At 39.4% G+C, this 27,700-nt stretch overlaps 1 protein-coding gene across 3 annotated transcripts; it reads left to right on the forward strand.

Annotated features, from left to right (window-relative positions):
• The first annotated feature begins 519 nt into the window (after positions 1-519).
• TM4SF18 (transmembrane 4 L six family member 18) lies at positions 520-26,072 on the forward strand. Of its 3 annotated transcripts, XM_064586515.1 has the most exons (6): positions 527-746; positions 837-1,030; positions 3,839-3,928; positions 11,676-11,818; positions 16,478-16,658; positions 23,484-26,072. In XM_064586515.1, the coding sequence occupies exons 2-6, from the start codon at positions 854-856 to the stop codon at positions 23,496-23,498; spliced, it is 606 nt and encodes a 201-aa protein (XP_064442585.1). In that variant the 5' UTR covers positions 527-746; positions 837-853; the 3' UTR covers positions 23,499-26,072. The 3 variants fall into 3 exon arrangements, with proteins under 3 accessions (XP_064442588.1, XP_064442585.1, XP_064442598.1); XM_064586518.1 differs by lacking the exons at positions 16,478-16,658; positions 23,484-26,072 and adding an exon at positions 15,339-15,641 and having other exon boundaries at positions 520-746; XM_064586528.1 differs by lacking the exon at positions 3,839-3,928 and having other exon boundaries at positions 528-746.
• Positions 26,073-27,700: the final 1,628 nt, after the last annotated feature.

Genomic DNA, 27,700 nt, shown 5'->3' on the forward strand with positions numbered 1-27,700 from the left:
GAAGGGCCTGTGGCTCTTTCTATTCAGGGCAGTCATTTAGAAGCAATAATTCTTAAATCCTTGTTTCAAACTTCTTACACATAAAGTCTTAATCAAATTACCCAGATTCTTTTACCCATTTTCTTAAGCAGCAAGAGAGATACGAATTTATACCTGTTATTATTTTCCAGAGAGGTAGAAATCACAGAGATGAACTCCTGGAAGGAAAACTGTACCCATGTTGCAACAGTAAACTCACCCACAGGGATGTCTTGTTTTTCTCCCCCATCAGCCTGTCCCTGTCTTTGTCTTTTTGTGTCCCCTGCAGTTGGAACAAAGCTTGGTGAATAGTGAGCACAAAATAGAGCATACTGAATGAAGGGTAGATACATAAAGTCAGGATATACTGCTCTAGCATAAACTTCCTTGGTAGTTTTCCCTTTAACCTCCCTGTTCACCATTGGATGAAATTTGCCAGATTTGATTCCAACCCCACCCCCCACCCCAACTTCCTTCTTAAAAATATGCTCAGGGTTAAGGCTTTCTTTCTGTAATCCAGAGGAAAATGACTTATTTTAAAATGCAGTAAAAACACCGCATTCCTTTGGCACAGGATGAAGACCAGCTCCGCTCTTCAGCCCTGGATCATTGTCTATTGTTCTCCAAACAGTAAACCACTATTTCTCACCAGAGATTGCGGGCTGCAGTTCTGTCCGAGCCCTGGGCTTCTCATGAATATGAAGTGAAGGGCTCTGACCCAGAAAGTGGTAGGTAATCTCAAAAAGAAAAAAAAAAGGGGGACAGGTAGGAAGAAAATTAGGCTTTATGTAATTCTACACTCTTGAAATCTCCTGCAGGTTCTGAGCAGGGTAAAATGGGGTCTCGGAAATGTGGAGGCTGCTTAAGTGGTCTGCTGATTCTGCTTGCACTTTGGAGCATAATTGTGAATATATTATTGTATTTCCCAAATGGGCAAACTTCCTATGCATCCAGCAATAAACTCACCAACTACGTGTGGTATTTTGAAGGAATCTGTTTCTCAGGTATCATGGTAAGTGTGACTTTGGAGACTTGGGGTTGCAGAAGGGGGTGTTTTTACTAAGCATTGTCTTGTTCCTAGCAGAAATAATGAATAATGGAAAAATCATGCCACTAATCCTGGGTTTGGGATTTGGAAGATGGGTGGGGGTAGAGGGACAGGTAGTCTGTGAGGGCTTGGGAGGGTGGCTTTGTCTTCGGTAAGCTGCCCATTTATGTCACTTCAGCAGTGCAGGAAATTAGTCCTAATGAAAGTCTGTGGGTCGCTGGCTGGTCGAAATATGTCCTCATGAACCCTGTGTGTTGGTTTAAGCTGTTTAATGTCCAGTGGCAGTGCTCTTTTCTAGAATACTTTCTATCTGCACTCATGATTTCTCTAGATTGGAGAGGTATCAAGACCGCGTGGAAAAAACAGAGGTTTGGAGATTCAAATTTGTGTTCAAATACAAGCTCTGCCATTTGTGCCATGAGACCTTGAGCAAGTTACTCGATGTCTTTGAGCCTCGGTGTCTTCATCTGAAAAATGGGAGTGATAGCATTTACTTTTTAGGGTAATTGTGGGGATTCAATAAAATCTCATGAAGGAAGTGCCCAGGACGGAGGCTGACATGTATAGGTAGCCAGCGAATACTGCGATTATAAATCCTTGTTGAAGAATGGGCCAGATCATCATTAAATAGTCTGATATTATACACCTCTTAATGGGGGGTGTTTTTGAAAATGAAATCAAATTATTTCCAGTCAGAATCCATGAATGTTTTCCTGATGACTTTGTGCTCTTTAAAAACAAGCTGGTAGTAAATCATGTTGGCAAGTCGGAGGAAAAAACCCTTTTCCTGATCATATCGTTTCTAAAAACAGCACGTTGTGCAATACAAGCTTACTATACTACCAATGACACAAAAGAAAATGCATTATAATTTATCTCTACATCTTCATGGGTGTTTAATTATTATAATATTTGAATAACTATGATGAAAACAGTTTTCATTTCGTTACTATTTTGCATATGAAGTTAGTCAACTTTAAAGTATTGATATCCAATGCTATTGAAGTTGCTATGTGATAGGTAGGTACATAATGAATGTTTGGTTATTGCACTATAAGTGAATGCAAACCTTTTGGAGAAGATTTTGATAGGCTGTATTAAGATCCATGAAAATGCTTATGTCTTTTGACTCAGTAATCCTAAACCTGAGAATAAATTCTGAGCAACTAATCCATAATAAGGAGAGAGATGCATACATAGATATATATGGCAGCATTATTCATAATAGTAAGTAATTAGTAGGAGCCCCCTAGCATAGAATTGGCCAAATAAATTGTGGTACATTCACTTTCTATGGTGATGAAAATGATAATTATGAAGATGTAGTAACATGAAAAATGCATATTATTTTGTGTTAAGAAAAAAAAGAAAAGATACAAAAATTGTGAATAAGTTACGATTACAACTATGCAAAATATACACATGTGGTAATATACTAGGAGTAAATACATAAAAACATGTGAGGGTGCGGGATTTGGGGTAATGTTCCTCCATTATGCTTGAGCCCTGTATTCCAGTTATAATTTTACAATGAAAAAAAAAAAGCAGTTTCTCTTTCAACACGAGCGATGCCTGTGTTTCTCTTAGGACACAGGACTCCAGGGTCTAGGTCTAATTGTTTCTACTAATATTGTAATGAAGCCAGTTACCGTTCCTGTTGTACTGTGCTTTCTCTCGTCATTGTTTCCCTCAATATGTCACCGTAGTCAATAGAAGGGTTGCAAGGCATTGATAAGATTAAACCAGAATCTATTAAAATCTGCGATAACTAATGGTGTTGAAAGGAGGAGAATATAAGACTCTTTGGCTTATATTCTGTGTAAAATTTAAAAGTTAGAAAAGAACCAGTTCTCTATTTTCCATTGTCAAGGAATTCTTGAAAAACATGATTGTTACTGCATCAAATCTTTTTAAGAGAAAGAAGAGGGATGTGGATAAATAAATAAGTAGACAAACAAAAGCTGACGAACTTGGAAACTGGAAATGTTGACTACACATAGGAAAATAACAATGGAACTCAGCTTCAAGATTCAGTCCTGAGCACTGGGAGTAAAGGATAGGTGGAGAATTTGTCAGAAACAATTCACGGTCCATACCTGCCCAGACTGGGAACTATAACAGTAAAGAAATCCACGTTCTTTTCAGAACTTGAGCCCTTTGCTTAGGATACCAAGAAAAGAAAGTAGAATACATTGAATTCTCCCAGTCTGTTGGCTTGATAGAGACAAAGGACGCTTGAAAATTTGAACCTGAGATGATTTGAGTGCTTGGGCAAATCAAACTGACTTTACTTTGAATTAAGACATGTAGTTTCAGATTAACCATGCCTCTCACCTGCATTCCCAGAGGGCAGTAAATGGAGAGAGGCTGGCAAACAGAAAAGTCTGGTGGATGATTTTCCTTTGACCTCTGCAACTAAGTCAGTGAGAAATGCAGGTTTGCTGTGTGGGGTGGTATTCCCATGTCCATACCATTTACTGCTTAATCATTAGCTTTTGATGCCATGCCAATAATAGCTAACATTTATCAATCACTTACTATAAACCAAGCACTATGTTCAAAATTTTGCATACATGACCTCCTAACAACCCAATGAGATGCGTTCCCAACACCATTTTATAGGGAAGGACTCTCAAGCTCACACAGCTAGAAAATGGCAGCACTGGGATTCGAACCCAGGTCCACTTGACCCCAGAGTCCCTGCTCTGAATCACTGTGCTCTGATTATGACTAGTATTTCATTTCTGATATTTCCTCTCTTCCCTACTACAGATGCTTATAGTAGCAGCAGTTCTTCTTGTATTGGAGAATGATAGCAACTATAAATGTTGCCAGAGTGAAAACTGCAGCAAAAAATACAGGGTAAGAGCAATAGTACTTTGAGGATGGCTGAATGGGCTCTGGCTCTCTTTCCTCTCACTCATGAAACATGAAAATATTGACACTATTGTCCCCTCTCCCTGATCTTTTCAACTCAGAGCCCAAGAGCTTACTCAAAACAAACAAACAAACAAACAAACAAACAAACTTCCATTTTGTTTACTGTCTTTCCTCCACCTTTGTCTTGCTGATGTTCTTCCAGAAGTTCAGGATTTAAAGATACATGAAATTAGAAAATAATATTACCTTTTCCTAACTGGGTTTCTGTGAGTTTATTTTTTTTCCCTTTTCAACTTTATTGAGGACTGACTTACATTCAATAGACGGCATCCATTAAAATTGTACAATTCCATGAGTTTTGACAGCCAAATACACCCAAGCAACCATCACAATCAAGACACAGAACATTTCTATCACCCCTGAAAGATTAATCTTTGATCTGCTTTATGTCACTGTAGATTAGCTTGTAGTCTATGTGAATAGAATCATGCAGAATTTTTCTTCTGTATCTGGCTTCTGTCACTCAGCATAATGATTAGATTTATCCATGTGTTGGGTATACGTGATGTACATTTTTTTAAACTGGGATTTTAAAAATAATTTAAATAGAATCAAGAGAGAATAATACAACCAAATTTTCTAAGCCTGTGCTCAGCAGGCAGGTGCTAGGCTCCTACATTTCCATCATTATCCTTCTCCTCAGGGTCATCATCTTTTAATCATATTTGCATAGCACTTGATAGTTTTTTTCACACTTACCCCGTGAGTTAGATCATTGTTATTCATACTTATATGAATTACCTGTGGCTCAGAGAGAACGCGTTATGTATTAACCAAAAGGACTTTCCTGGAGGCCTGGTAGGCATATTTTGCAGCAGTGGCTGCCCACTGTGGCTGCCCGTTGTAATCATCTGAGAGCTTGGAGTTGGAATCCCACCCACAGACAACCTGAGCTGGCTGGTCCGAGGGGCAACCAGATTTTAATGCGCAGCCAAGATGACATGTCCAGCTTTCTTTGACAGATGTGTTGGACGACTAAATTAGCTGCTAAATTTAGAACTGTGCTTCTGGAGGAGAAGATTTGAAGAATTGAAAGACACTCTGTGCACGTGCATGTGCATGTACATGTGCTTTGTGGGTGTATGTATTTTCTTAACCAACCGACCACCTCAGACATTCCCCAGTAGCTGCTGGTATTACACTTATGGAAAAGCTTTCAAAATTGCCTAGTTGAAGCAATAGATTCAGGTAAACATTAACCTGTGATACTCAGGGAATCTCTAGAAAGCAAACGTATGTGCCATTAGGTTCATAATAAAAATAAATGTGTTCAATTTGCCTTGACTATTACCATCTCCAGCACAAATGGATGCTGTAGACAGTGTGGAGTCTGGACAGGGTCTGATAATCAAATTGAATGAGATGACTGGTATCTCAAAGGGAAAAGCAGGAGGAAGGGAGAGGGGATTCTCTGAATTCTCTGCTTGGTTCTTTCAAGGTAGGGCTTTAGAACAGGGTTCCCAGTTTATATGCCCCCAGGAGCAACTACCTGATGGAAATGAAAGAACTGAGCCTGGTAGGCATTAGAGCAAGTCTCTGTTTAAGGGAGAGAGGGAGCTGCTCCTCAAGTCCAGCCGATTGTTATCATGATAAAACTGGGCAGTGTTTCTCAGTTTTCAGTAGAAAGTAGAAATATGGAGCTTTATGTACAACTTCTCAATTACAGCATGGTGGCAATTAATTCTCATTTAAATTAAATAAAGCACATCTTGAAGGCTAACTGTGAGTCTGCCCAGGTTTGGAACTGCTGAAGCTCTGCAATGGAAATTGATTCACTTGACAGAGGAGAAAAAGTTTTCCCCAAAAGTTTCTTTTTCCCTCAACAAAAACACATCTCTGTAACTCATACTTTTTTTTTTTTTTACCAAAACACCTACTTTTTTTTCTTGCACACACAGTTGTTCTCTTCTTATTTCCAGTAGTTTTACTTTCTTTTTTTTTTTTTAGCAGTTTTAATTCCATATATTAGAATTCTTAACTCTTAGAAACTTAAATTTCTAGTGAAAACCAGGAAGTAAGCAATTGTGGAGTGTTATAGATATCAACATCCTGTTGATTGGCAAATTCATGAATATGCTATTTCCATAATTTCTAAAGCATACATTTTAAAAAAACCAACTGCTGGGGTGCCTGGGTGGCTCAGTCGTTAAGCGTCTGCCTTCGGCTCAGGTCATGATCCCAGGGTCCTGGGATCGAGTCCCACATCGGGCTCCCTGCTCTGCGGGAAGCCTGCTTCTCCCTCTCCTACTCCCCTGCTTGTGTTCCTGCTCTCGCTATGTCTCTCTCTGTCAAAAAAATAAATAAAAAATAAAAATTAAAAAAATTAAAAAACCAACTGCTATAAAAACTCCCTTGCCAAAATCTAGTCCACAGCCTTCATAAGATTACTTGTCAAGGGCAGATAAAAATCTTAACACTCTTCTCCACAACTATTAGTAAAAAACTTTAGCCATCCAAATGGGTAGCCATAACTTGTTCCATCGGCCAGAAACACAATTTGGACTCTTTTATAAACTGGTGAGTTTTGTATCAACGTACCTGATACGTGGCTAAAATTTAAAAACAAAGGCCGTAAGATCTCTGTGTCTTTCTATATGTTTATTTATGTCTGTATATGTCTGTTACAGATGTGTGATATTTTTCTACCTCCAGATGGTATTACCAAAATAATTTATAAAATCTCTCAAAAGAGTTTTATTCTAATTGGCATAGAGATAAATGAATGCTCATATAAATCAAGTATTCCTAAATACAGAGACTAATCCAAAAAAAAAATTTCTATCAGGGTCTGAATATCAACCTTCAATTTGGCCAACTTCTGACCATACAGCCCCTTAAAAAAATCGTTTCAAATATTTAAACCAAATGACTTGAAACCAAAACCAAAACTTAACCATGGATGCAAGAGATGTCCCCAAGGAGGGTGCAAAAGATGCAGCCCTCCCAAGATAGCAAAATCACTCTCAAAGGTAGCAAAAGAAAGACTTAGGCAACTCCTCCTGAAAGCTGGCGACAATTGGTAGGATGCTAGCCACAGTGGGGTGCAGCCCAAATTTCTGTATGGCAGATTTTTGGGGGCCCACAACTTGACAATTGGCTGCCTCCAAGAACTGACACTTGCATGCCCTGACAGGCAGAAAGCCAAGCCAATTTCTCAGGACACAAATAAGAGACAAACAGGAAATTGATTAGCTGTCCATGGGAGGGAAAGGATCAATAACCAATGGATAACTCAAAACCAAATTTTAACCAGAGTCACAATCCAAAGAACTAATTTTTATAAATGTTTTCCCCTGCCAATCTGAATCTGAAAAGGAAAAGACTCTTACCACCTACCCTGGACCAGTCCCCCACAGACAGAGATCCAAGAAACTGACATGGCAAGAATTCTTCTGTGGCTTTTGTCACAGATCCAGGATCTCTAACCATAGCTCCGGGACCAAGCAAGGGGCCCCCAGCCAATGGTGCCCCCTGTTGGATGCCAGATACTGTTTTATTCGACCCTCTTAGGGTCCCTGGCACTCAATCTGAAAATTAAACTGACAAAAACAGATTAGCAAGAGAAAGGGGTACACATTTTATTGAATTTTATGTATACATGGGAGCCTTCACAAGAGAATGAAGACCTAAAGGAGTGACCAGAGTAGCAAGAAACAGCAATTAAAGAATTGGCAAGTGTGGGGGTTTGGGCTGGGGGTAGTAAATGGTGAAGAAGTAACCAGGAAGATAAGGTTGAGTTTAATGAGGTTTGTTTACATAGGTTTCTTGGCCCCAAATTCCCTGTCTCTGCTGATAAAAATGTCTTCCTTTTCCTCCTTGTACAGAGAGGGTAACTTGCACGTGGGAGTTTTATGACCTGTTTCAGAGAAGAAGGGTGAAGGGTCTGGGACGGGTCGGAGTGACCATCCTGTTTCTGCCATTTTCTCAAACTCCTTCAGTCTAAAATATTCAGTCTGCTAAGGTGCCATATTTTGGGGGTGACCTGAACTCCATTAACTTCTTGTTTGCTATTCATTCTTCTGTGGAGTCTCGTTTTCTGCCAAAATCCTGTGTGTTGTTAACCCTGGAAAACAACTATCTGCCAAATAGAGGTGCTTGGAATAATAGATAAAAATTGTCATGATATTTACACTTTTGAAATAATTTTTATATCCATTGTGTTCTTTAATTTTGAAACATCCCTGTTATATAGGTACTATAATCATCTACATCATTTACAGTTTATAGAAAATGAAACTGACTCAGAGAGATTCTTTTTTTTTTTTAATTTTATTCTTATGTTAATCCCCATACATTACATCATTAGTTTTAGATGAAGTGTTTCATGATTCGTTGTTTGTGCACAACACCCAGTGCTCCATGCAGAATGTGCCCTCCTCAATACCCACCACCAGGCTAACCCATCCTCCCACCCCCCTCCCCTCTAGAACCCTGTTTGTTTTTCAGAGTCCATCGTCTCTCATGGTTCGTCTACCCCTCCGATTTCCCCCACTGCATTCTTCCCCTCCCGCTACCTTCTTCTTCTTTTTTTTTTTTCTTAACATATTGCATTATTTGTTTCAGAGGTACAGATCTGAGATTCAACAGTCTTGCACAATTCACAGCGCTTACCAGAGCACACACCCTCCCCAGTGTCCATCACCCAGTCACCCCATCCCTCCCACCCCACCCCCCACTCCAACAACACTCAGTTTGTTTCCTGCGATTAAGAATTCCTCATATCAGTGAGATCATATGATACATGTCTTTCTGACTCAGAGAGATTCTTATTCCTGCTTTATTTCGAGGCTCAATTGTGCAATGGTATCTACTCATTAGACTGTGATTTGTATATATATATACAAATATATGTCCTATGCTATGGTTGCCAGTTTCACCAAATGAAGAAATTCTTCGTTGATCTTTCCAGTGAACTGCTTAAGAGCGTATTTGGTAAACAAGGAGCTCTCTCTTTTCAAAACATCCTTCTTCCTTTTTGGAAGATGGCATTGGTGAATAGGTAAATTTTCTTTGTAAAGTGTAACGGTCAGTAACCTGTTAAAAAAAAAAAGTAGCTTGTCTCATCCCATCATGGGCCAACATTCTATTAAAATCAATATGAGAAATATAATTTGAATGATCTTTTAATCAATGTGAAGGTGCCAATGAAATAATATCAAATAGGAAAAAAGCAGAATTGTTCTTTTCTTCTTTGGGTTTTTAAATACATTTTTTTCTGATTTCCCGTAATGAGCATGTATTAATGTGATAATCAGTAAAATAATGTTAAATTATTTGAGATGTATATAATGTGAGATCACTTTTGTTCCCCAAATCACAGGTTTGTTGTTCTCAGTTTTTCTGGTCTCAAGTTTTGAATTTATCATCAACTAACTTGGCTGTTCTACTCTCAACTTGAAAGGAACATTTCTAAAACCAGATTAAGTTGTCTCCCAAACCAAACTACCCTTTTTTGCATCCTTATTTCTGTCCTTTTCATTCCAGAATTTTTTTTTTTTTGGTCCATCTCTAGCTACTTATTTCCTCCCCAACATCTTTTCCTTTTCCTCCAGGGCATGTCTTTGTCACCGCAAGTTGAAATTGTCTTGACATGGAATCCTTGTTTTGGGGTCTCTCACTTCTGGCTGGCATGCCATCGCCACAGAGCCATCTTTCAAAATTATATATTGGTTCATGTCACTTCCTTACTCAAAAACCATGTACATGGCTTGTTGGAAAAAGAGCTATTCTGGTTATTTATAAATTCAAAATGAGCTTGGTACATTTTGTGCCAGGAAGCAAGGAGGTGTTCAAGGAATGACAGGGATATCTCAAAGGGCACAGGAATTGACTTGACAGGATGTTCTCACTGGCCATATTTGGACCAAATGAGCATCTAAAAGAATAATAACAGTTATGAATGATAACACACTGAATTAGAAAATCCATGTGTACACAATAATAGAGAAAGAGAGAGATGGGAAATGGAAGTTTTTCTGTGCAGAAAAGTAATAAGTTATAAATGCAGAAGAAATGATAGCGTGAGATGAACAGCACCCTGCAACCAGTCATTGTGATCATTAGTGATCAATGGATATGAGGATCATCAGTGGATGGTAAATTCATCAGTGGAAATGTCTTTGGGGGATAGGATATTACACAGTCTCAAAGAATTACCTCACCAATTATTTACTAATTGCAAAGTGGAAAATGTATGTTTATAGACCTGAAGGACACCACCTTAACGAAGAGGTCAAAGGCATCACCAATAGCAGTGAGAGGTCCCTAAGGTATTCATGCCCATCAGGTGTTCTTGCCAAAATGTTTAACCCAAGTCTAGTTGTGAGTTAAAAATCAGAATAGCCCAGATTGTGGGGGACATTCTATAAGACAACTGGCTGGGATTGTTAAAAAACAATTTAATATTCTAAAAAACAAAAAGGCAGTAAGAGTAATGTAGATCAAAGGAAACTAAAGAGATGTAACCCTGTGCATAAACTCTCATTGGATTCTGTACAAAAAAGTAAAACACAGTTGCAGAATAAAAGAATATCTTTATTTTGGGGAGATATGTGCTGATGGGTTTAGGAGTGAGATATCACAGTATCTACAACCTACTTTTAGGTGGTTTGGGAACAGAAATGTGTAAATAAATACATACATGTGCATGGATATATACATATACATACAGAGAGAGAGCAAGCAAAAATGATAAAATATTCACAGAAGATGAGTCTAGACAAAGAGTATACAAAGATGCATTGACTCTAGTATACTATACTATATGTTCAACTTTTTGGTAGATTTGAAAAAAAAATTTAGTGAAAGGTATGGGGGGGAAAGCTACTTGCCCTGAAGGATGAAGTCCACCCTCCTTGATCCAGCATTCAAAGTCACCTTCTGCCTGCATATACCAAGTTGCACTCACTTTGTAAGCAACTCTGAGGGCTGGGTTGTGTCCAACAGCTCCATTTCCCCAACATTAGCAAACATGTCAATCTGGTCTTCATAAACTCTCTAACGCTCGGTAGGAACCCTCTCTTAGATCACACTAATCTATTTACCTTTACAACTCTGCTTGTACCGATCTGCCTGTGAACACTGCTCGTTCTCTCTACTCCAAGGAAAACACCCTCTTCCCCATTAATCTTATCCTCACTTGAACATAAATATGGCATGTAGGCTAACACCTGATATTTCCCCTCATATTCCTGTGAGTGAAGGTATTCACATATCATCTTCACAGGAGAAAAGCCAAGGTCCTAGCTTCTGATTCTTAGAGAACCCACCTAACCTAGAAAATAATGTCTTTAGTAACTATAGATTGATCGGTCACACCCTTTCACTGCATTAATGTATGATCATTATTTTGATATTGAAATTCCAGAAGAAAGGAAGAAATGTAGTAAATTAACTAGGATCCTCTGTGGAATCCCAAACAAAAAGTCATTTTAAAAACTTATTTTAAAGATCAGGTGGGTTTGGATTAAATGTTTCTGTTTTTCTGTGGGCATTTACACAGACTGCATGCAGTAGATTTGGGTGAGTAGGGGAAGGTACCTATCTGAACATTTATCCACAATATCCCCTTGTCTCATTCTATGGCACTGACCTCCTCCACCTTCTCCTCCTCCTCCTCCTTCCTCTTTTTTTTTTTTTTTCTGACCTCCTTCTTCTATGTTTAATTTAGACACTGCTGTCGATGATCTTTTCTGCCCTTGGAATTGCTTTCTCTGGATACTGCCTGGTCATATCTGCTCTGGGCCTTGTTCAGGGTCCCTACTGCCGCACTCTGGATGGCTGGGAGTACGCCTTTGAAGGCACGGCAGGACGGTAAGGAATAATCCCCCAAATCAAGGGGCTCAGAAAGCCAGAAACGCCTGGCTTCATGCTCATGCTCATTTTCCATGATCACTTTGGGGTTCCATGTGGGTATGTTAGTGCAGAATTTTCCTATTAGTTAAATAATAGACCAGTTTCTTCCTACACAGATCTCTGTTTAGATGTTTTTCTTCTCTCTCTCTCTCTTTTTTTGGCCAGTCTTTTAATGTCATTTGCATTCACTATTTTGAGGTTGATGTGGAGATATCCAAATGAAAGGTGTGTTTCTCCCAAACTTCAGAGCAAAGCTTTGTGGTTACTGTGGCCTGGCAACTGCTGGAGCCTAGGACTTCAATGGTTCTAACAACTCAGTCTTGTGTGGCCCGTTTGGATTGTGCGGTCTGTTAGAGCTGGGAAAGGGCTTGTCTGGGAGAGAATCCCAGTGCCCTTGGATGGTGTTACCCACTCTATACTATCAGGGACACACAGAGATAGAAGCAGGCAGCATGAGCGGCCAAGTTCAGAGTGAGATCCGGGGACACGACCAGGTGCAAAGGTTTGTGGGGGAGCCAGGAGATGATCTAGTGTGGCCTGAAGAGGAGTCTAGGAAGGCAGCCTTACTTAGAGGGCTGGTGGTTCAGTTAGCTGTTGGGGAACCCAGTGCTGGATCGCAGAACACCTCACACTGGCATTGTACCTGCCACCACCTGCAGAGACAGCTCTAGAGGTAGCAGGGCCATCTAGAGATGCAGGAGACGTCCATCGAACCTCTCCTGGTCTTGTCCTGTGCTCAGAATTCTAATGATATAAATGGAGGGAGTGTCTGTACCACTCCCTAGGGAAGTTACAGTCTCTTCTCAGTTCCCTATGACTGGCTCTGTTGTTCAAGACCCACATTTATTTGAAGTCTTACATGCTCAGCTAGGCCTGGATTGCAAAACTGCTTTTGTGCCCACAGCCACCTTTGTCCTGAAGGTTCCACCAAGTGCCACGTGCTGTGAGCAGAGCTCTCTCTCAGGTCGGGAGAACCTAGAAAATAACCTCAGGCATTTCGGACCACTCCTGTGGGACTTTAGGGGCTCAGGAAAGGGGACCCTAATGAAAAAAATCCCACTAGGTGCAAAAAATGATTTTTTTGTGCCATCATCCCCAGACCCCCAAACCAAAGAAGATTTCCCTTTCAATGCAAGAATCTGAGATTGCTCACATGCCTCTTCATTATTCTTTCTTTTTAAAATTTTTATTGTTATGTTAATCACCATACATTACATCATTAGTTTTTGATGTAGTGTTCCATGGTTCATTGTTTGCGTATAACACCCAGTGCTCCATGCAGAACATGCCCTCTTTAATACCCATCACCAGGCTAACCCATCCTCCCACCACCGCCCCTCTAGAACCCTCAGTTTGTTTTTCAGAGTCTATCGTCTCTCATGGCTCGTCTCCCACTCCAATTTCCCCCCCTTCATTCTTCCCCTCCTGCTATCTTCTTCTTCTTCTTCTTCTTCTTCTTCTTCTTCTTCTTCTTCTTCTTCTTCTTCTTCTTTTAACACATATTGTATTATTTGTTTCAGAGGTACAGATTGAAAGTTGCCCTTGATATTTGTATTCACCTGACTCCAGCTACAGACAAATATTTGGGGGTAAAACATTAGAAGCCATGAAGGGAAGTTAAGTCAAGTCTCTGGTCTCCTAGAGAAGTTTCCAAACCTTGGCAAATTCTGGGTGGAACAAATGTTAATGTTAAAGTTCCACAAATCAGTTATTTATTTGTACGTTTTTCAACAAATATTTCTTGAGCATCTACTGTGCCCAGGTCTTGAATTAGGTGCTAGAGAATCAAAGATAAGTTACACAGTTTTACTTCCCTCTAGGAGCTCACACGGACCTGACAGAATGTTCTGCTAAGATGGAGGCTTTGGAGTGAACATTGCCCTCATAGCACAAGCCTTCAATGCTTACACATCTGGGTTCATGTCTTCCATCTGCTACTTACAAACTGTATGACCTTAGGTGCACCTGGGTAGCTCAGTCGTTAAGCGTCTGAGCCTTCAGCTCAGGTCACGGTCCCAGGGTCCTGGGAACGAGCCCCGCATCAGACTCCCTGCTCCGCAAGAAGCTTGCTTCTCCTTCTCCCACTCCCCCTGCTTGTGTTCCCTCTCTCGCTCTGTGTCTTTCTGTGAAATAAATAAATGAAATCTTTAAAAACAAAACAAAACAAAACTGTATGATGACCTTAAACAGATATCCCTGAGTCTCTGTAAATCATTTCCACCTCACAGAATTGACAATTAAATGGAAACAAAGCACAGATTAAGATTTAATAAATTTTTAGAATGAGGCAGATTTTATGATTAACATCATTACCGGGCACAATGTTTTATGGCTCCATCTGCTGGGTAGTCAGTAGGCTCAATCACGGGCATGGCGACTGCTGGGGATCCTGAATCAGTTCCATTCAACAAGCATTTGTGGATCTTTGCAATGTGCCAGGCACTGCCTTAGGTCTTAGGCCTGGCTATTCAGGGGTGTAGAAATCAAGGTAGGGCTCTCAGAGTACACAGCTTAGTGAGGGAATAGATATAGATACAGATAAGACAGACTTACAATATAAGGAAGTAAATGCTGTGATAGAGCTTTATATGGAGGCTGTGGAGGGAAGGAGTATCAGAAATAGCATCTCCATTCCTTCCAGACCCTACTAGTGCATTTACTACTCTGTGGTTTACAGGAAGAATAAATAAGCACCACAGTCCAGAAGAAAAATCAACACCATGGAGGTCATCTTGCTTTCAGGTGTTGGGTGATCTGTGCAGAGCGTGTACTGGGAAGTCTAGAGTGAGGATCTTGAAGGGATTAGCTTCCCTGATGGCTGAGACTGAGTTCAGAGTATGAGGGTGTATGGAATGGGTCTAGGGAAATAGTAACAGGAGATTTTATCTGTATCAGGCTTTACAGGTTCCACAGCATTTTTACACACCTTTCACCGAATTTTCCTAATAACCCCAGAGTTCCATATGTTAATCCCATTGTCCAAGTAAGACTCTAGAGGTCAGAGATGTGAAGTCTCTTGTCCAAGATCATACAGAACCAAGAGCTCCCTACTGAGTACTTTTGCCGCTTGAGACTTAAGTGCCTTTAGAAAGATCAGGAAATTCTCGGTGCTTCTGAGGGTCCCGGAGCATAGAGAGTAGGAACTAAAGAAAGGGAGGAAAGAGAGAACTAAAGGAAGGGAATAGGAGAGAAACGGGGCAGAGTGGGGGGAGGGTAGGGGAGAAGGAAAAACAAAGAGAGGAGGGAAGTCATGGTGGTGGTGTTCCCTGAACTGCAGAATTCACCGGTCCCACCACAGACATCAGTGCTCCAGGCCACTTGCCCAGTAGGCTCTTTGCCTTAGCCGCCATCTCAGGAAAAAGCATATTGCTATTGACAAGGTATTTATGAACAACTCTGCCCTACAAATAGGTTTGATTATCTTTGTTTGGAGAATTCTCTGAGGAGACCAGTTTTCCATTTTGATTCCATTGGACAGAGTGTCACCCTTCGGAGAAGCACTGCGGGGCATGCTGGATCTGGAAGTGAGCAAATGTCAGTCGGATAGATTCAGCGTGCTTTCAAGATCATCTTGGGGCATGGTTGAATTCTCGCAATCCAGTGCTAAACTAGACTGATGGAACCTTCCGAGTTTTTGCATTCCCACCTCATCACTTAAATTTTAGCAGCAGCAGAGCGCAGCAGTGTTCTAAAGCAGACGTGATCGCACTGCGGACTCCAAACCAGCCGCAGCCGCCGCCACACTGGGAACTTAGAAATGCAAAACGTCAAGCCTCATCCAAACCTTCTGGATCAGAAACTCGGTGGTGGGGGTGGGGGTGGGGTGGGGTCTCTGCAAGCTGCATTTTCACAAGCCCTCCAGATAATCCTGGAACCACTGTTTGAAAGGACTCTGGGGACAGAGTCTAGGAGTTTCTTTTTCTTTTCTTTCTTTTTTTTTTTTAAGCAAAATAGGGCTTATAAGGGATTTATTTTTTTTTTTTAATTTTATTTATTTATTTATTTGAGAGAGAGCACAAACGGGGAGCAGCCAAGGGAGAGGTTGAGAAGAAGGCTTCCCGCTGAGCGGAAAGCCCAACACGGGACTTGATCCCAGGATCCTGGGATCATGACCTGAGCCGAAGGCAGACACCTAACCCACTGAGCCACCCAGGTGCCCCGAGTCTAGGAATTTCTAGCAGCATTTCCCTTTGTTATTTGGCCACATCTGTGATCTTTTATATCTAACACAAGCTCAGCCTTGTCCCGGACAGCCCAGGCTAACTTCTGGACTTTTAGGGAATGAGCAATCTTTACCTTTCTTGGTATTGACACGTGCTGCCTTTTATTACTAGTGAACCCTTCAGAATGTGTCTTGCCTTCTAACTGAATTAAAATTGTCTCTGAGACAGGCTCCCTGTTTAAAATAAGCATAGCCCAATGCTTTATGCATGCTATATACTCCATATATGTATTTGAATGATTTTTTAAGTGCTTTCATTCACATTTAATAATATTATGTATTTCAGTAATATATATTAATTTCCCAAACATACAAACATCTGGAGCCTTCTTACTTGGACCAAGTATGTTGGCTTGGCCACGAGTCTTGTTGACTATATCCCTCCTCTCTCTCAGTTTCCTTACAGACTCCAGCATATGGACCGAGTGCCTGGAACCTGCACACGTAGTGGAGTGGAACATCATTTTATTTTCTATTCTCATAGCTCTCAGTGGGCTTCAAGTGGTTGTTTGCCTCATCAGAGTAGTCACTCAGTTATCCAAGATACTGTGTGGAACCTCTTCAGTCATCATCCAGGTAATAGATCACTAGTGGCACGTCTACCTCCTCCATTTTACCCCCCATTACCCAAGATTCAATGACTCTGGTTGAAAGGTTTTCTTTCCATCCCTACTGCCCTCAACAAATAGCTCAGTTTTTCCCCCGATATTCCAATGTGTCTGTTGGCTTGCCTATGTGGATTAAATCAATGGAATAGTTATAAAATCTGCACTCAGTCCTGAATGGTGAAAACGGCACAAGTGTTTTGAATGAGCCACAGCTTTGTGTAGAAATAACTCAGAGCACAAAGAGGTCTTACTATTTATTGAGAATTTCCCTGTTCATAAGATAAGTGAAGGCTCACAACATTATCCCATTGAAATAATTTCTCTTCTGAATGCTGCTACATGAACCTAATAATCATTCTTTATACTGAATCATTAGTAATTGGTTTTAAAGTAGAGAAAGATGGTTTTTAAAATTTTTATTGTTATGTTAATCCCCATACATTACATCATTAGTTTTAGATGAAGTGTTCCATGATTCATTGTTTGTGCACAACACCCAGTGCTCCATGCAGAATGTGCCCTCCTCAATACCCACCACCAGGCTAACCCATCCTCCCACCCCCCTCCCCTCTAGAACCCTCAGTTTGTTTCTCAGAGTCCATAGTCTCTCATGGTTTATCTACCCCTCAGATTCCCCCCTTCATTCTTCCCCTCCTGCTATCTTCTTTTTTTTTTTTCTTAACATATATTACATTATTTGTTTCAGAGGTACAGATTTGTGATTCAACAGTCTTACACAATTCACAGCATTCACCATAGCACATAACCTCCCCAATGTCTATCACCCAGCCACCCCATCCCTCCCACCCCACCCCCCACTCCAGCAACCCTCAGTTTGTTTCCTGAGATGAAGAATTCCTCATATCAGTGAGGTCATATACATGTCTTTCTCTGATTGACTTATTTCGCTCAGCATAACACCCTGAAGTTCCACCAGTGTCGTTGCAAATGGCATGATCTCATTCCTTTTGCTGGCTGCATAATATTCCATTGTATATATGAACCACATCTTCTTTATCCATTCATCTGTCGATGGACATCTGGGCTCTTTCCACAGTTTGGCTATTGTGGACATTGCTGCTATGAACATCAGGGTGCACGTACCCCTTCAGATCCCTACATTTGTATCTTTGGGGTAAATACCCAGTAGTGCAATTGCTGGATCATAGGGTAGCTCTATTTTCAACTTTTTGAGGAACCTCCATACTGTTTTCCAGAGTGGTTGCACCAGCTTGCATTCCCACCGACAGTGTAGGAGGGTTCCCCTTTCTTTGCATCCCCGCCAACATCTGTCGTTTCCTGACTTGTTAATTTTAGCCATTGTGACTGGTGTGAAGTGGTATCTCATTGAGGTTTTGATTTGGATTTCCCTGATGCCGAGTGATGTTGAGCACTTTTTCATGTGTCTGTTGGCCATTTGGATGTCTTCTTTGGAAAACTCTCTGTTCATGTCTTCTGCCCATTTCTTGATTGGATTATTTGTTCTTTGGGTGTTGAGTTTGATAAGTTCTTTATAGATTTTGGATACTAGCCCTTTATCTGATATGTCATTTGCAAATATCTTCTCCCATTCTGTCGGTTGTCTTTTGGTTTTGTTGACTGTTTCTTTTGCTGTGCAAAAGCTTTTCATCTTGATGAAGTCCCAATAGTTCATTTTTGCCCTTGCTTCCCTTGCCTTTGGCGATGTTTCTAGGAAGAAGTTGCTGTGGCTGAGGTCGAAGAGGTTGCTGCCTGTGTTCTCCTTTAGGATTTTGATGGACTCCTGTCTCACATTTAGGTCTTTCAACTATTTGGAGTCTATTTTTGTGTGTGGTGTAAGGAAATGGTCCAGTTTCATTCTTCTGCATATGGCTGTCCAATTTTCCCAACACCATTTGTTGAAGAGACTGTCTTTTTTCCATTGGACATTCTTTCCTGCTTTGTCAAAGATTAGTTGACCATAGAGTTGAGGGTCCATTTCTGGGCTCTCTCTTCTGTTCCATTGATCTGTATGTCTGTTTTTGTGCCAGTACCATACTGTCTTGATGATGACAGCTTTGTAATAGAGCTGGAAGTCCGGAATTGTGATGCCACCAGCTTTGCTTTTCTTTTTCAACATTCTTCTGACTATTCAGAGTCTTTTCTGGTTCCATACAAATTTTAGGATTATTTGTTCCATTTCTTTGAAAAAAGTGGATGGTATTTTGATGGGGATTGCACTGAATGTGTAGATTGCTCTAGGTAGCATTGACATCTTCACAATATTTGTTCTTCCAATCCATGAGCATGGAACGTTTTTCCATTTCTTTGTGTCTTCCTCAATTTCTTTCATGAGTATTTTATAGTTTTCTGAGTACAGATTCTTTGCCTCTTTCGTTAGATCTCTTCCTAGGTATCTTATGGTTTTGGGTGCAATTGTAAATGCGATTGACTCCTTAATTTCTCTATCTTCTGTCTTGTTGTTGGTGTATAGGAATGCCACTGATTTCTGTGCATTGATTTTATATCCTGCCACTTCACTGAATTCCTGTATGAGTTCTAGCAGTTTTGGGGTGGAGTCTTTTGAGTTTTCCACATAAAGTATCATATCATCTGCAAAGAGTGAGAGTTTGACTTCTTCTTTGCCGATTTGGATGCCTTTTATTTCTTTTTGTTGTCTGATTGCTGTGGCTAGGACTTCTAATACTATGTTGAATAGCAGTGGTGATAGTGGACATCCCTGCCATGTTCCTGACCTTAAGGGGAAAGCTCTCAGTTTTTCCCCATTGAGAATGATATTCGCTGTAGGTTGTTCATAGATGGCTTTTATGATATTGAGGTATGTGCCCTCTATCCCTATACTCTGAAAAGTTTTGATCAAGAAAGGATGCTGTACTTTGTCAAATGCTTTTTCTGCATCTATTGAGAGGATCCTATGATTCTTGTTCTTTCTTTTGTTAATGTATTGTATCACGTTGATTGATTTGTGGATGTTGAACCAACCTTGCAGCCCAGGGATAAATCCCACTTGGTCGTGGTGAATAATCCTTTTAATGTACTGTTGGATCCTATTGGCTAGTATTTTGGTGAGAATTTTTGCATCCATGTTCATCAAGGATATTGGTCTGTAATTCTCCTTTTTGATGGGGTCTTTGTCTGGTTTGGGGATCAAGGTAATGGTGGCCTCATAAAACGAGTTTGGAAGTTTTCCTTCCATTTCTATTTTTTGGAACAGTTTCAGAAGAATAGGTATTAATTCCTCTTAAAATGTTTGGTAGAATTCCCCTGGGAAGCCATCTGGTCCTGGGCTTTTGTTTCTTGGGAGATTTTTGATGACTGCTTCAATTTCCTTAGTGGTTATAGGTCTGTTCAGGTTTCCTATTTCTTCCTGGTTCAGTTTTGGTAGTTTATACATCTCTAGGAATGCATCTATTTCTTCCAGGTTATCTAATTTGCTGGCATATATTTGCTCATAGTATGTTCTTATAATTGTTTGTATTTCTTTGGTGTTGGTTGTGATCTCTCCTCTTTCACTCATGATTTTGTTGATTTGGGTCATTTCTCTTTTCTTTTTGCTAAGTCTTTGTTAATTCTTTCAAAGAACCAGCTCCTAGTTTTGTTGATCTGTTCTACTGTTCTTTTGGTTTCTATTTCATTGATTTCTGCTCTGATCTTTATTATTTCTCTTCTCCTGCTGGGTTTAGGCTTTCTTTGCTGTTTTTTCTCTAGCTCCTTTAGGTGTAGGGTTAGGTTGTGTATTTGAGACCTTTCTTGTTTCTTGAGAAAGGCTTGTATTGCTATATACTTTCCTTTTAGGACTGCCTTTGCTGCATCCTAAAGATTTTGAACAGTTGTGTTTTCATTTTCATTGGTTTCCATGATTTTTTAAAATTCTTCTTTAATTTCCTGGTTGACCCATTCATTCTTTAGTGGGATGCTCTTTAGCCTCCATGTATTTGAGTTCTTTCTGACTTTCCTCTTGTGATTGAGTTCTAGTTTCAAAGCATTGTGGTCTGAAAATAGGCAGGGAATGATCCCAATCTTTTGGTACTGGTTGAGACCTGATTTGTGACCTAGGATGTGATCTCTTCTGGAGAATGTTCCATGGGCACTAGAGAAGAATGTGTATTCTGTTGCTTTGGGATGGAATGTTCTGAATATGTCTGTGAAGTCCATTTGGTTCAGTGTGTCATTTAAAGTTTTTATTTCCTTGTTGATTGTTTGCTTAGATGATCTGTCCATTTCAGTGAGGGGGGTGTTAAAGTCCCCCACTATTATTGTATTGTTGTCAATATGTTTCTTTGCTTTTGTTATTAATTGCCTTACATAATTGGCTGCTCCCATGTTAGGGGCATAGATATTTACAATTGTTAGACCTTCTTGTTGGATAGACCCTTTAAGTAGGATATAGTGTCCTTCTTCATCTCTTATTACAGTCTTTGGCTTAAAATCTAATTTGTGTGATATAAGGATTGCCACCCCAGCTTTCTTTTGGTGTCCATTAGCATGGTAAATGGTTTTCCACCCCCTCACTTTCAATATGGGAGTGTCTTTGGGTCTAAAATGAGTCTCTTGCAGACAGCATATCAATGGGTCTTGTTTTTTAATCCAGTCTGATAGCCTGTGTCTTTTGATTGGGGCATTTAGCCCATTCACATTCAGGGTAACTATTGAAAGATAGGAATTTAGTGCCATTGTATTGCCTGTAAGGTGACTGTTCCTGAATATTGTCTGTGTTCCTTTCTGATCTATGTTGCTTTTAGGCTCTCTCTTTGCTTAGAGTACCCCTTTCAAGATTTCTTGTAGGGCTGGTTTCGTGTTTGCAAATTCCTTTAGTTTTTGTTTGTCCTGGAAGGTTTTTATCTCTCCTACTATTTTCAATGACAGCCTAGCTGGATATAGTATTCTTGGCTGCATATTTTTCTCGTTTAGTGCTCTGAATATATCCTGCCAGTCCTTTCTGGCCTGCCAGGTCTCTGTGGATAGGTCTGTTGCCAATCTAATGTTTCTACCCTTGTAGGTTACATATCTCTTCTCCTGAGCTGCTTTCAGGATATTCTCTTTGTCTCTGAGACTTGTAAGTTTTACTATTAGATGTTGGGGTGTTGACCTATTTTTATTGATTTTGAGAGGGGTTCTCTGTGCCTCCTGGATTTTGATGCCTGTTTCCTTCCCCAAATTAGGGAAGTTCTCTGCTATAATTTGCTCCAATATACCTTCTGCCCCTCTCTCTTCTTCTTCTGGGATCCCAATTATTCTAATGTTGTTTTGTCTTATGGTATCGCTTATCTCTCAAATTCTGCCCTCGTGATCCAGTAGTTGTTTATCTCTCTTTTTCTCAGCTTCGTTATTTTCCATCATTTGGTCTTCTATATCACTGATTCTCTCTTCTGCCTCATTTATCCTAGCAGTTAGCACCCCCATTTTTTATTGCACCTCATTAATAGCCTTTTTGATTTCGACTTGGTTAGATTTTAGTTCTTTTATTTCTCCAGAGAGGGTTTATCTAATAACTTCCATGCTTTTTTCAAGCCCAGCTAGTATCTTTAAAGTGATGATTCTGAACTCTAGATCTGACATCATACTAATGTCCGTATTGAGTAGGTCCCTGGCAGTCGGTGCTACCTCTTGTTCTTTTTGTTGAGGTGATTTTTTCCGTCTTGTCATTTTGTCCAGAGGAGAATAGGTGAATGAGAGAACAAAATGCTAACAGGGTAACAACATCCCCAGAAAATATACTCTAAACAAATCAGAAAAGACCTGAAGCTAGGGAAAAAGAAAGGGAAAGAAAGAAAAAAGAAAAGGAAAAAAAGAAAAAGAGAAAGAAAAAGATAAAAACAAACAAAAACAGAACAAAATAAAACAAAAAAACAGAATATGATCAAATATGATCAGGCTGGTGCATAGATCAGTGCCACACACTAGATTTTGGGTGTATTTTGGTCTGTTAGAAGAAAGTGCCTCCCAAAATTTTAAAGAAAGAAAAACTTATATATGTACAAAAATAAGGGTTGATATGATGAAGGGATGGAATATGACTGTAAAGATGAAAATTATAAAAAATTTTATAAAAGGAATTGATAAGAAGTTGTTTGAAAAAAGAAAGAAGAGGATTTAAAAAAAAAAGGAGAGGATGTGATCAGGCAGGAGACTAGAACAAAGCCATACACTAGAGATTTAGGGTATATTTTGATCTGTTAGGAGAAACTATCTCAAAATTTTAAAGAGAGAACAACATATATATATATATATATATATATATATATATATATATATATATATGCCCTATATATATATGCCCTATATATATATGCCAAAAATAAGGTTAACTACTATGAAGGGATAGAATATGACTTTTCCAGAAAGTGGTCGCTTTTCTGTTCAGAGAGTTGTTGCTATTCTTTTCTTCAGTCTCCTGTTGAGTTTGTAGGTGTTCAGAATGGTTTGATCCCTATCCAGCTGAATTCGTGGGACCAGACGAAATCCAGGTCTCCTACTCCTCCACCATCTTGCTCCACCCCCCTCCGAGAAAGATGTTTTTATCCCTTCAAAACTGCTTCTGCTTCATTTGCTAAAATACTGATGTTAATTTCATTATGATTGAAATTGCTAAAACTACCCAGCAAGTCCAGAGTGAAGAGAAATCATGAACGAGTTATCTTGTGTCTTATTTAACAAAAAATAACGTATACCCTTCCTAGTATTTTCAAGTAGATATTTTCCTAATTCATCATGTTTTGAATATGAACTATAAATTTAAGTTGCTACCTGGATCATGGATCATTAATCAAGCCAAATTTACTACTTTATTCATTTTCTTTTTCTTTTTTTATAGCCTGGAATCATTTGAATGACAACAAAAATATTTTCCACTATCAAGATGCCATCCATCTGTCTCATATCTACTATAGACCTTAAGGCAGTATTTAAATGATGGTGATTTCTCCGTTTGGTGTTTTTTGAGCCTGCTTATAAAATTGATAGTCCTCACTGAAAGTGCCAACTATGTCACCCTTCAATTTGGAATTTTTTTCTAAGCAATATGTGCCAGGATCTTCAGGAATATCCATATTGTTTGGTCAAACAAATCCATTTCCAATAATCTATTCTATGGAAATAAATAAGAATAGAAGATAAAACTTTATGCAAATACAAATAATGCAATATTATTTAATATTCTAGAAAATTAGAAATACCCCAAAGTTTAACTTTAGGGGAAGGATTAAATCAAGAGTAGTACATTAGTTGTAATATTATATAGTCATTACAAATTATGATACACAGTCATTACAAATTATATTTTAAGATTATGAATACTGTTAATTTAAAAAGCAGATTACTAATTTATGTTTACAGTATAAACATAACCATCTAAGATAAACACCAAATAATCAAAATTTAGGAGAAAAACTCAATCTAGAAGGATTTACAGAAAAATGTCAACTGTCATTTGTCTGGATGATAGGTGACCCTTCCTACTTTTCTCTATTTCCCAAGTTTTCTTTATCATGTTTTATAATTAACACATATTTTAAAACTCATATTTCTACTATTAAAAATGTTTGCTTTTAGCCAACCTTTAAAGATATATACTTTTTCCACATGTTTTCCCACCTTGAGTATCTGTAAACATCATAAAATAATGCTTCAACCCTTCAATAAAGAAAGTATTGAGATAGAAAAGACAAAAAAAAGGGGGCACCTGGGTGGCTCAGTCGTTAAGCATCTGCCTTTGGCTCAGGTCATGATCCCTGGGTCCTGGGATCAAGCCCCGCATGGAGCCCTGCATGGAGCTCCACATTGGGCTCCCTGCTTGGCGGGAAGGCTGCTTCTCCCTCTCCCACTCCCCATGCTTGTATTCCCTCTTGCTGTCTCTCTCTCTGTCAAATAAATAAATAAAATCTTTGGAAAAAAGAAAAGAAAAGGCAAAAAAAGTTATACAAATTTATATAATCTAACTGAGCCTTTAACCTTATTGTCTCACTCCTGAGGATGAGTGTGGTGGGCTACAAGAGGTAGCCTTGAAATAAATGAGCAGTCGAGGACATGCTCAATGGGTTAAAAAAAAGTGACCATTGACCGGTTGATACCTATGTCATAGGGAGTTACCACTACCTGTATTTATAGAAAAAAAATTTTTAGTGAAACATTTAGAAACTTTCTATCTATACCCTATACTTACTATGACCTCCTTGAGAACAGCAGCTATGTTATATATTTTCCCATTCTCCTTAGGACATAGCACAAAGAGGTATAGCAGACACTCAGTGTTGGATATTCATGCCAGGCCCATCTGCCCTTCATGGCTGCTCTGCTGAACACCTGTCTCCATCATAGGCCCCACTGGGCCATAACACTTCTGCCCCTTCCCTGTTGCTCTCCTCCATGAACATTGTCAACAATGTTCTGTCAATACCTGCTCTGTACCAAAGCTGGGCAACAGCCTGGGGGAAGAGGGAAAAATGCTTCTCTCCTTGGCACCTGCTCTGCCCACATCCTCCTTTAAAGGAAGCTGCCCTGACTGCAGCCTTTGCTGATGTGAGTGTCTTGAAAGCAAGCCATGTTGTATATCAGATGACTTCCATGCCTGGACCCAGCCAAAAGAACTGGGATGGGCACCCAAGCCATGGGCAGCCTATTGTCACCCTATTAGCTCTGACTTAGCCAAGAGTGAAACACCATCCAAATGAAATTAGTGGTCATTCTTGTTTGAGAATTTGAACTCAAGGAAGCCAAGAAAAAAGCAACCTAATCATTGCTGTCAGGAAAATAATTAAAGGATGAGAAAGGACACCAACATACAGAGAGTATCTGATTACTCCACCCAGCCCATAAACTTGTCATATTTATCATCCACCTTTCTTAGTTCTCCCAATGACTCCTTTACCCTTTACCCTCCGGTAAACAGACTTCTGGCAGGTCAACCCCACCCGTTTGTCTGACACAGTCAGACTGTCTCAACCTTGTTTAGATTCAATATGGCACCATGCCTTGAGGGGACCATGAGCAGATGTCAGCTGAACGACTCCATTGGAAACATTGCCTAAGAACACGGTTGCAGCCAAATGCAGTAGAATATTTGTATCTGTAAATTAAATATTAACACAGCAACCCCACATCTTTAATTTAAAGAGCATCTGCTAATAATGCAGGTTTAAGGGGAAAAGCTGGATACAAATCTATGTGTGCACTGTGAGCCCAAATTTTTTAATAACCATATGATTACATGTAGACATGTGCAAACCTTCAGATACAGACAAAAAAAGACTGGAACAATACCTAAATGCTAGTAGTTAATAATTATCCTCTAATGGTTGGATTGTGACCATGTTTCTTTTCTCTACATTGTTCTATATTTTCAAATTTTCATTTGAAAATGCGTTACCTAAATAATGAGAAAAAATAAATACCATTTTAAAAGGAAGTAGTCTCTCATCCTTTTTGTAAAATCTGCTTAAGGAGCTTAAAATAGAAAAGCACTAAACATGAAGGTAAGTGTGTGATAGCCCTTTTTCTTGTTCTTTTCATTTTCTCATTCTCAGAGAGACCGAATATTGCTATTCTAATTGAGAATGAATTCTATTTTATGCATTTATTTTTTATATTTGCTATTTCTCTCTTATTTCCCTTGCTTCTCTCTCACTGTAATTTTTCTAACTTCTTAAATTGAATGCCTAGCTTAATTTCAAACTTTCTTTTTTTTCCTTAAAATAATCATTTAAGACTATACACATTTTATTTAAGTGTCAATTTGGTTGCATCTCCCAAGTTTCAATATGTTATATTTTCCTTATTATTTAGCTATAAATTTTTCTACTTTTCTTTAGGATTTATTTTTCCATCTATGTGTTTTTAAATGTGCTTTAAAATTCCCGAATATATGAGTTTGGGTTTTTAAAAAATAATCCAATCAAGAAATGGGCAGAAGACATGAACAGACATTTTTCCAAAGAAGGCATCCAAATGGCCAACAGACATATGAAAAAGTGCTCAACATTGCTCAGCATCAGGGAAATCCAAATCAAAACCTCAATGAGATACCACCTCACACCAGTCAGAATGGCTAAAATTAACAAGTCAAGAAACGACATATGTTGGCGGGGATGCAGAGAAAGGGGAACCCTCCTACACTGTTGGTGGGAATGCAGGCTGGTGCAGCCACTCTGGAAAACAGTATGGAGGTTCCTCAAAAAGTTGAAAATAGAGTTACCCTACGACCCAGCAATTGCACTACTGGGTATTTATCCACAGGATACAAATGTAGTGATCTGAAGGGGCACCTGTATACACACACACACACACACACACACACACACACACACACAAGGGAATATTACTCAGCCATCAAAAAAATGAAATCTTACCATTTGCAAGGATGTGGATGGAACTAGAGGGTATTATGCTAAGTGAAATAAGTCAATCAGAGAAAGACACTCATATGTGGAATTTAAGAAAAAAAAAACAGAGGATCATAGGGGAAGGGAGGAAAAATGAGACGAAATCAGCTACCATACGACCCAGCAATTGCACTACTGGGTATTTACCTCAAAGATACAAATGTAGTGATCTGAAGGGGTACGTGCACCCCAATGTTTATATCAGCAATGTCCACAATAGCCAAACTAAGGGAAGAGCCAAGATGTCCATCAACAGATGAATGGATAAAGAAGATGTGGTATATATATACAATGGAATATTATGCAGCCATCAAAAGGAATGAAATCTTGCCATTTGCAATGACGTGGATGAAACTGGAAGGTATTATGCTGAGCGAAATAAGTCAATCAGAGAAAGACATGTATCGTATGCGCTCACTGATATGAGGAATTCTTAATCTCAGGAAACAAACTGAGTGTTGCTGGAGTGGTGGGGTGCGGGAGGGATGGGGTGGCTGGGTGATAGACATTGGGGAGGGTATGTGCTATGGTGAGCACCGTGAATTGTGTAAGACTGTTGAATCACAGACCTGTACCTCTGAAACAAATAATACATTATATGTTAAAAAAAAAAAGAAGATAGTAGGAAGAGAAAAATGAAGGGGGGCAGAAATTG

The sequence above is a fragment of the Mirounga angustirostris genome, unplaced genomic scaffold (genome assembly GCF_029215605.1).
Source record: "Mirounga angustirostris isolate CCGP_5_RB_7025 unplaced genomic scaffold, mMirAng1.0.hap1 SCAF_1, whole genome shotgun sequence".
Classification (NCBI taxonomy): domain Eukaryota; kingdom Metazoa; phylum Chordata; class Mammalia; order Carnivora; family Phocidae; genus Mirounga; species Mirounga angustirostris.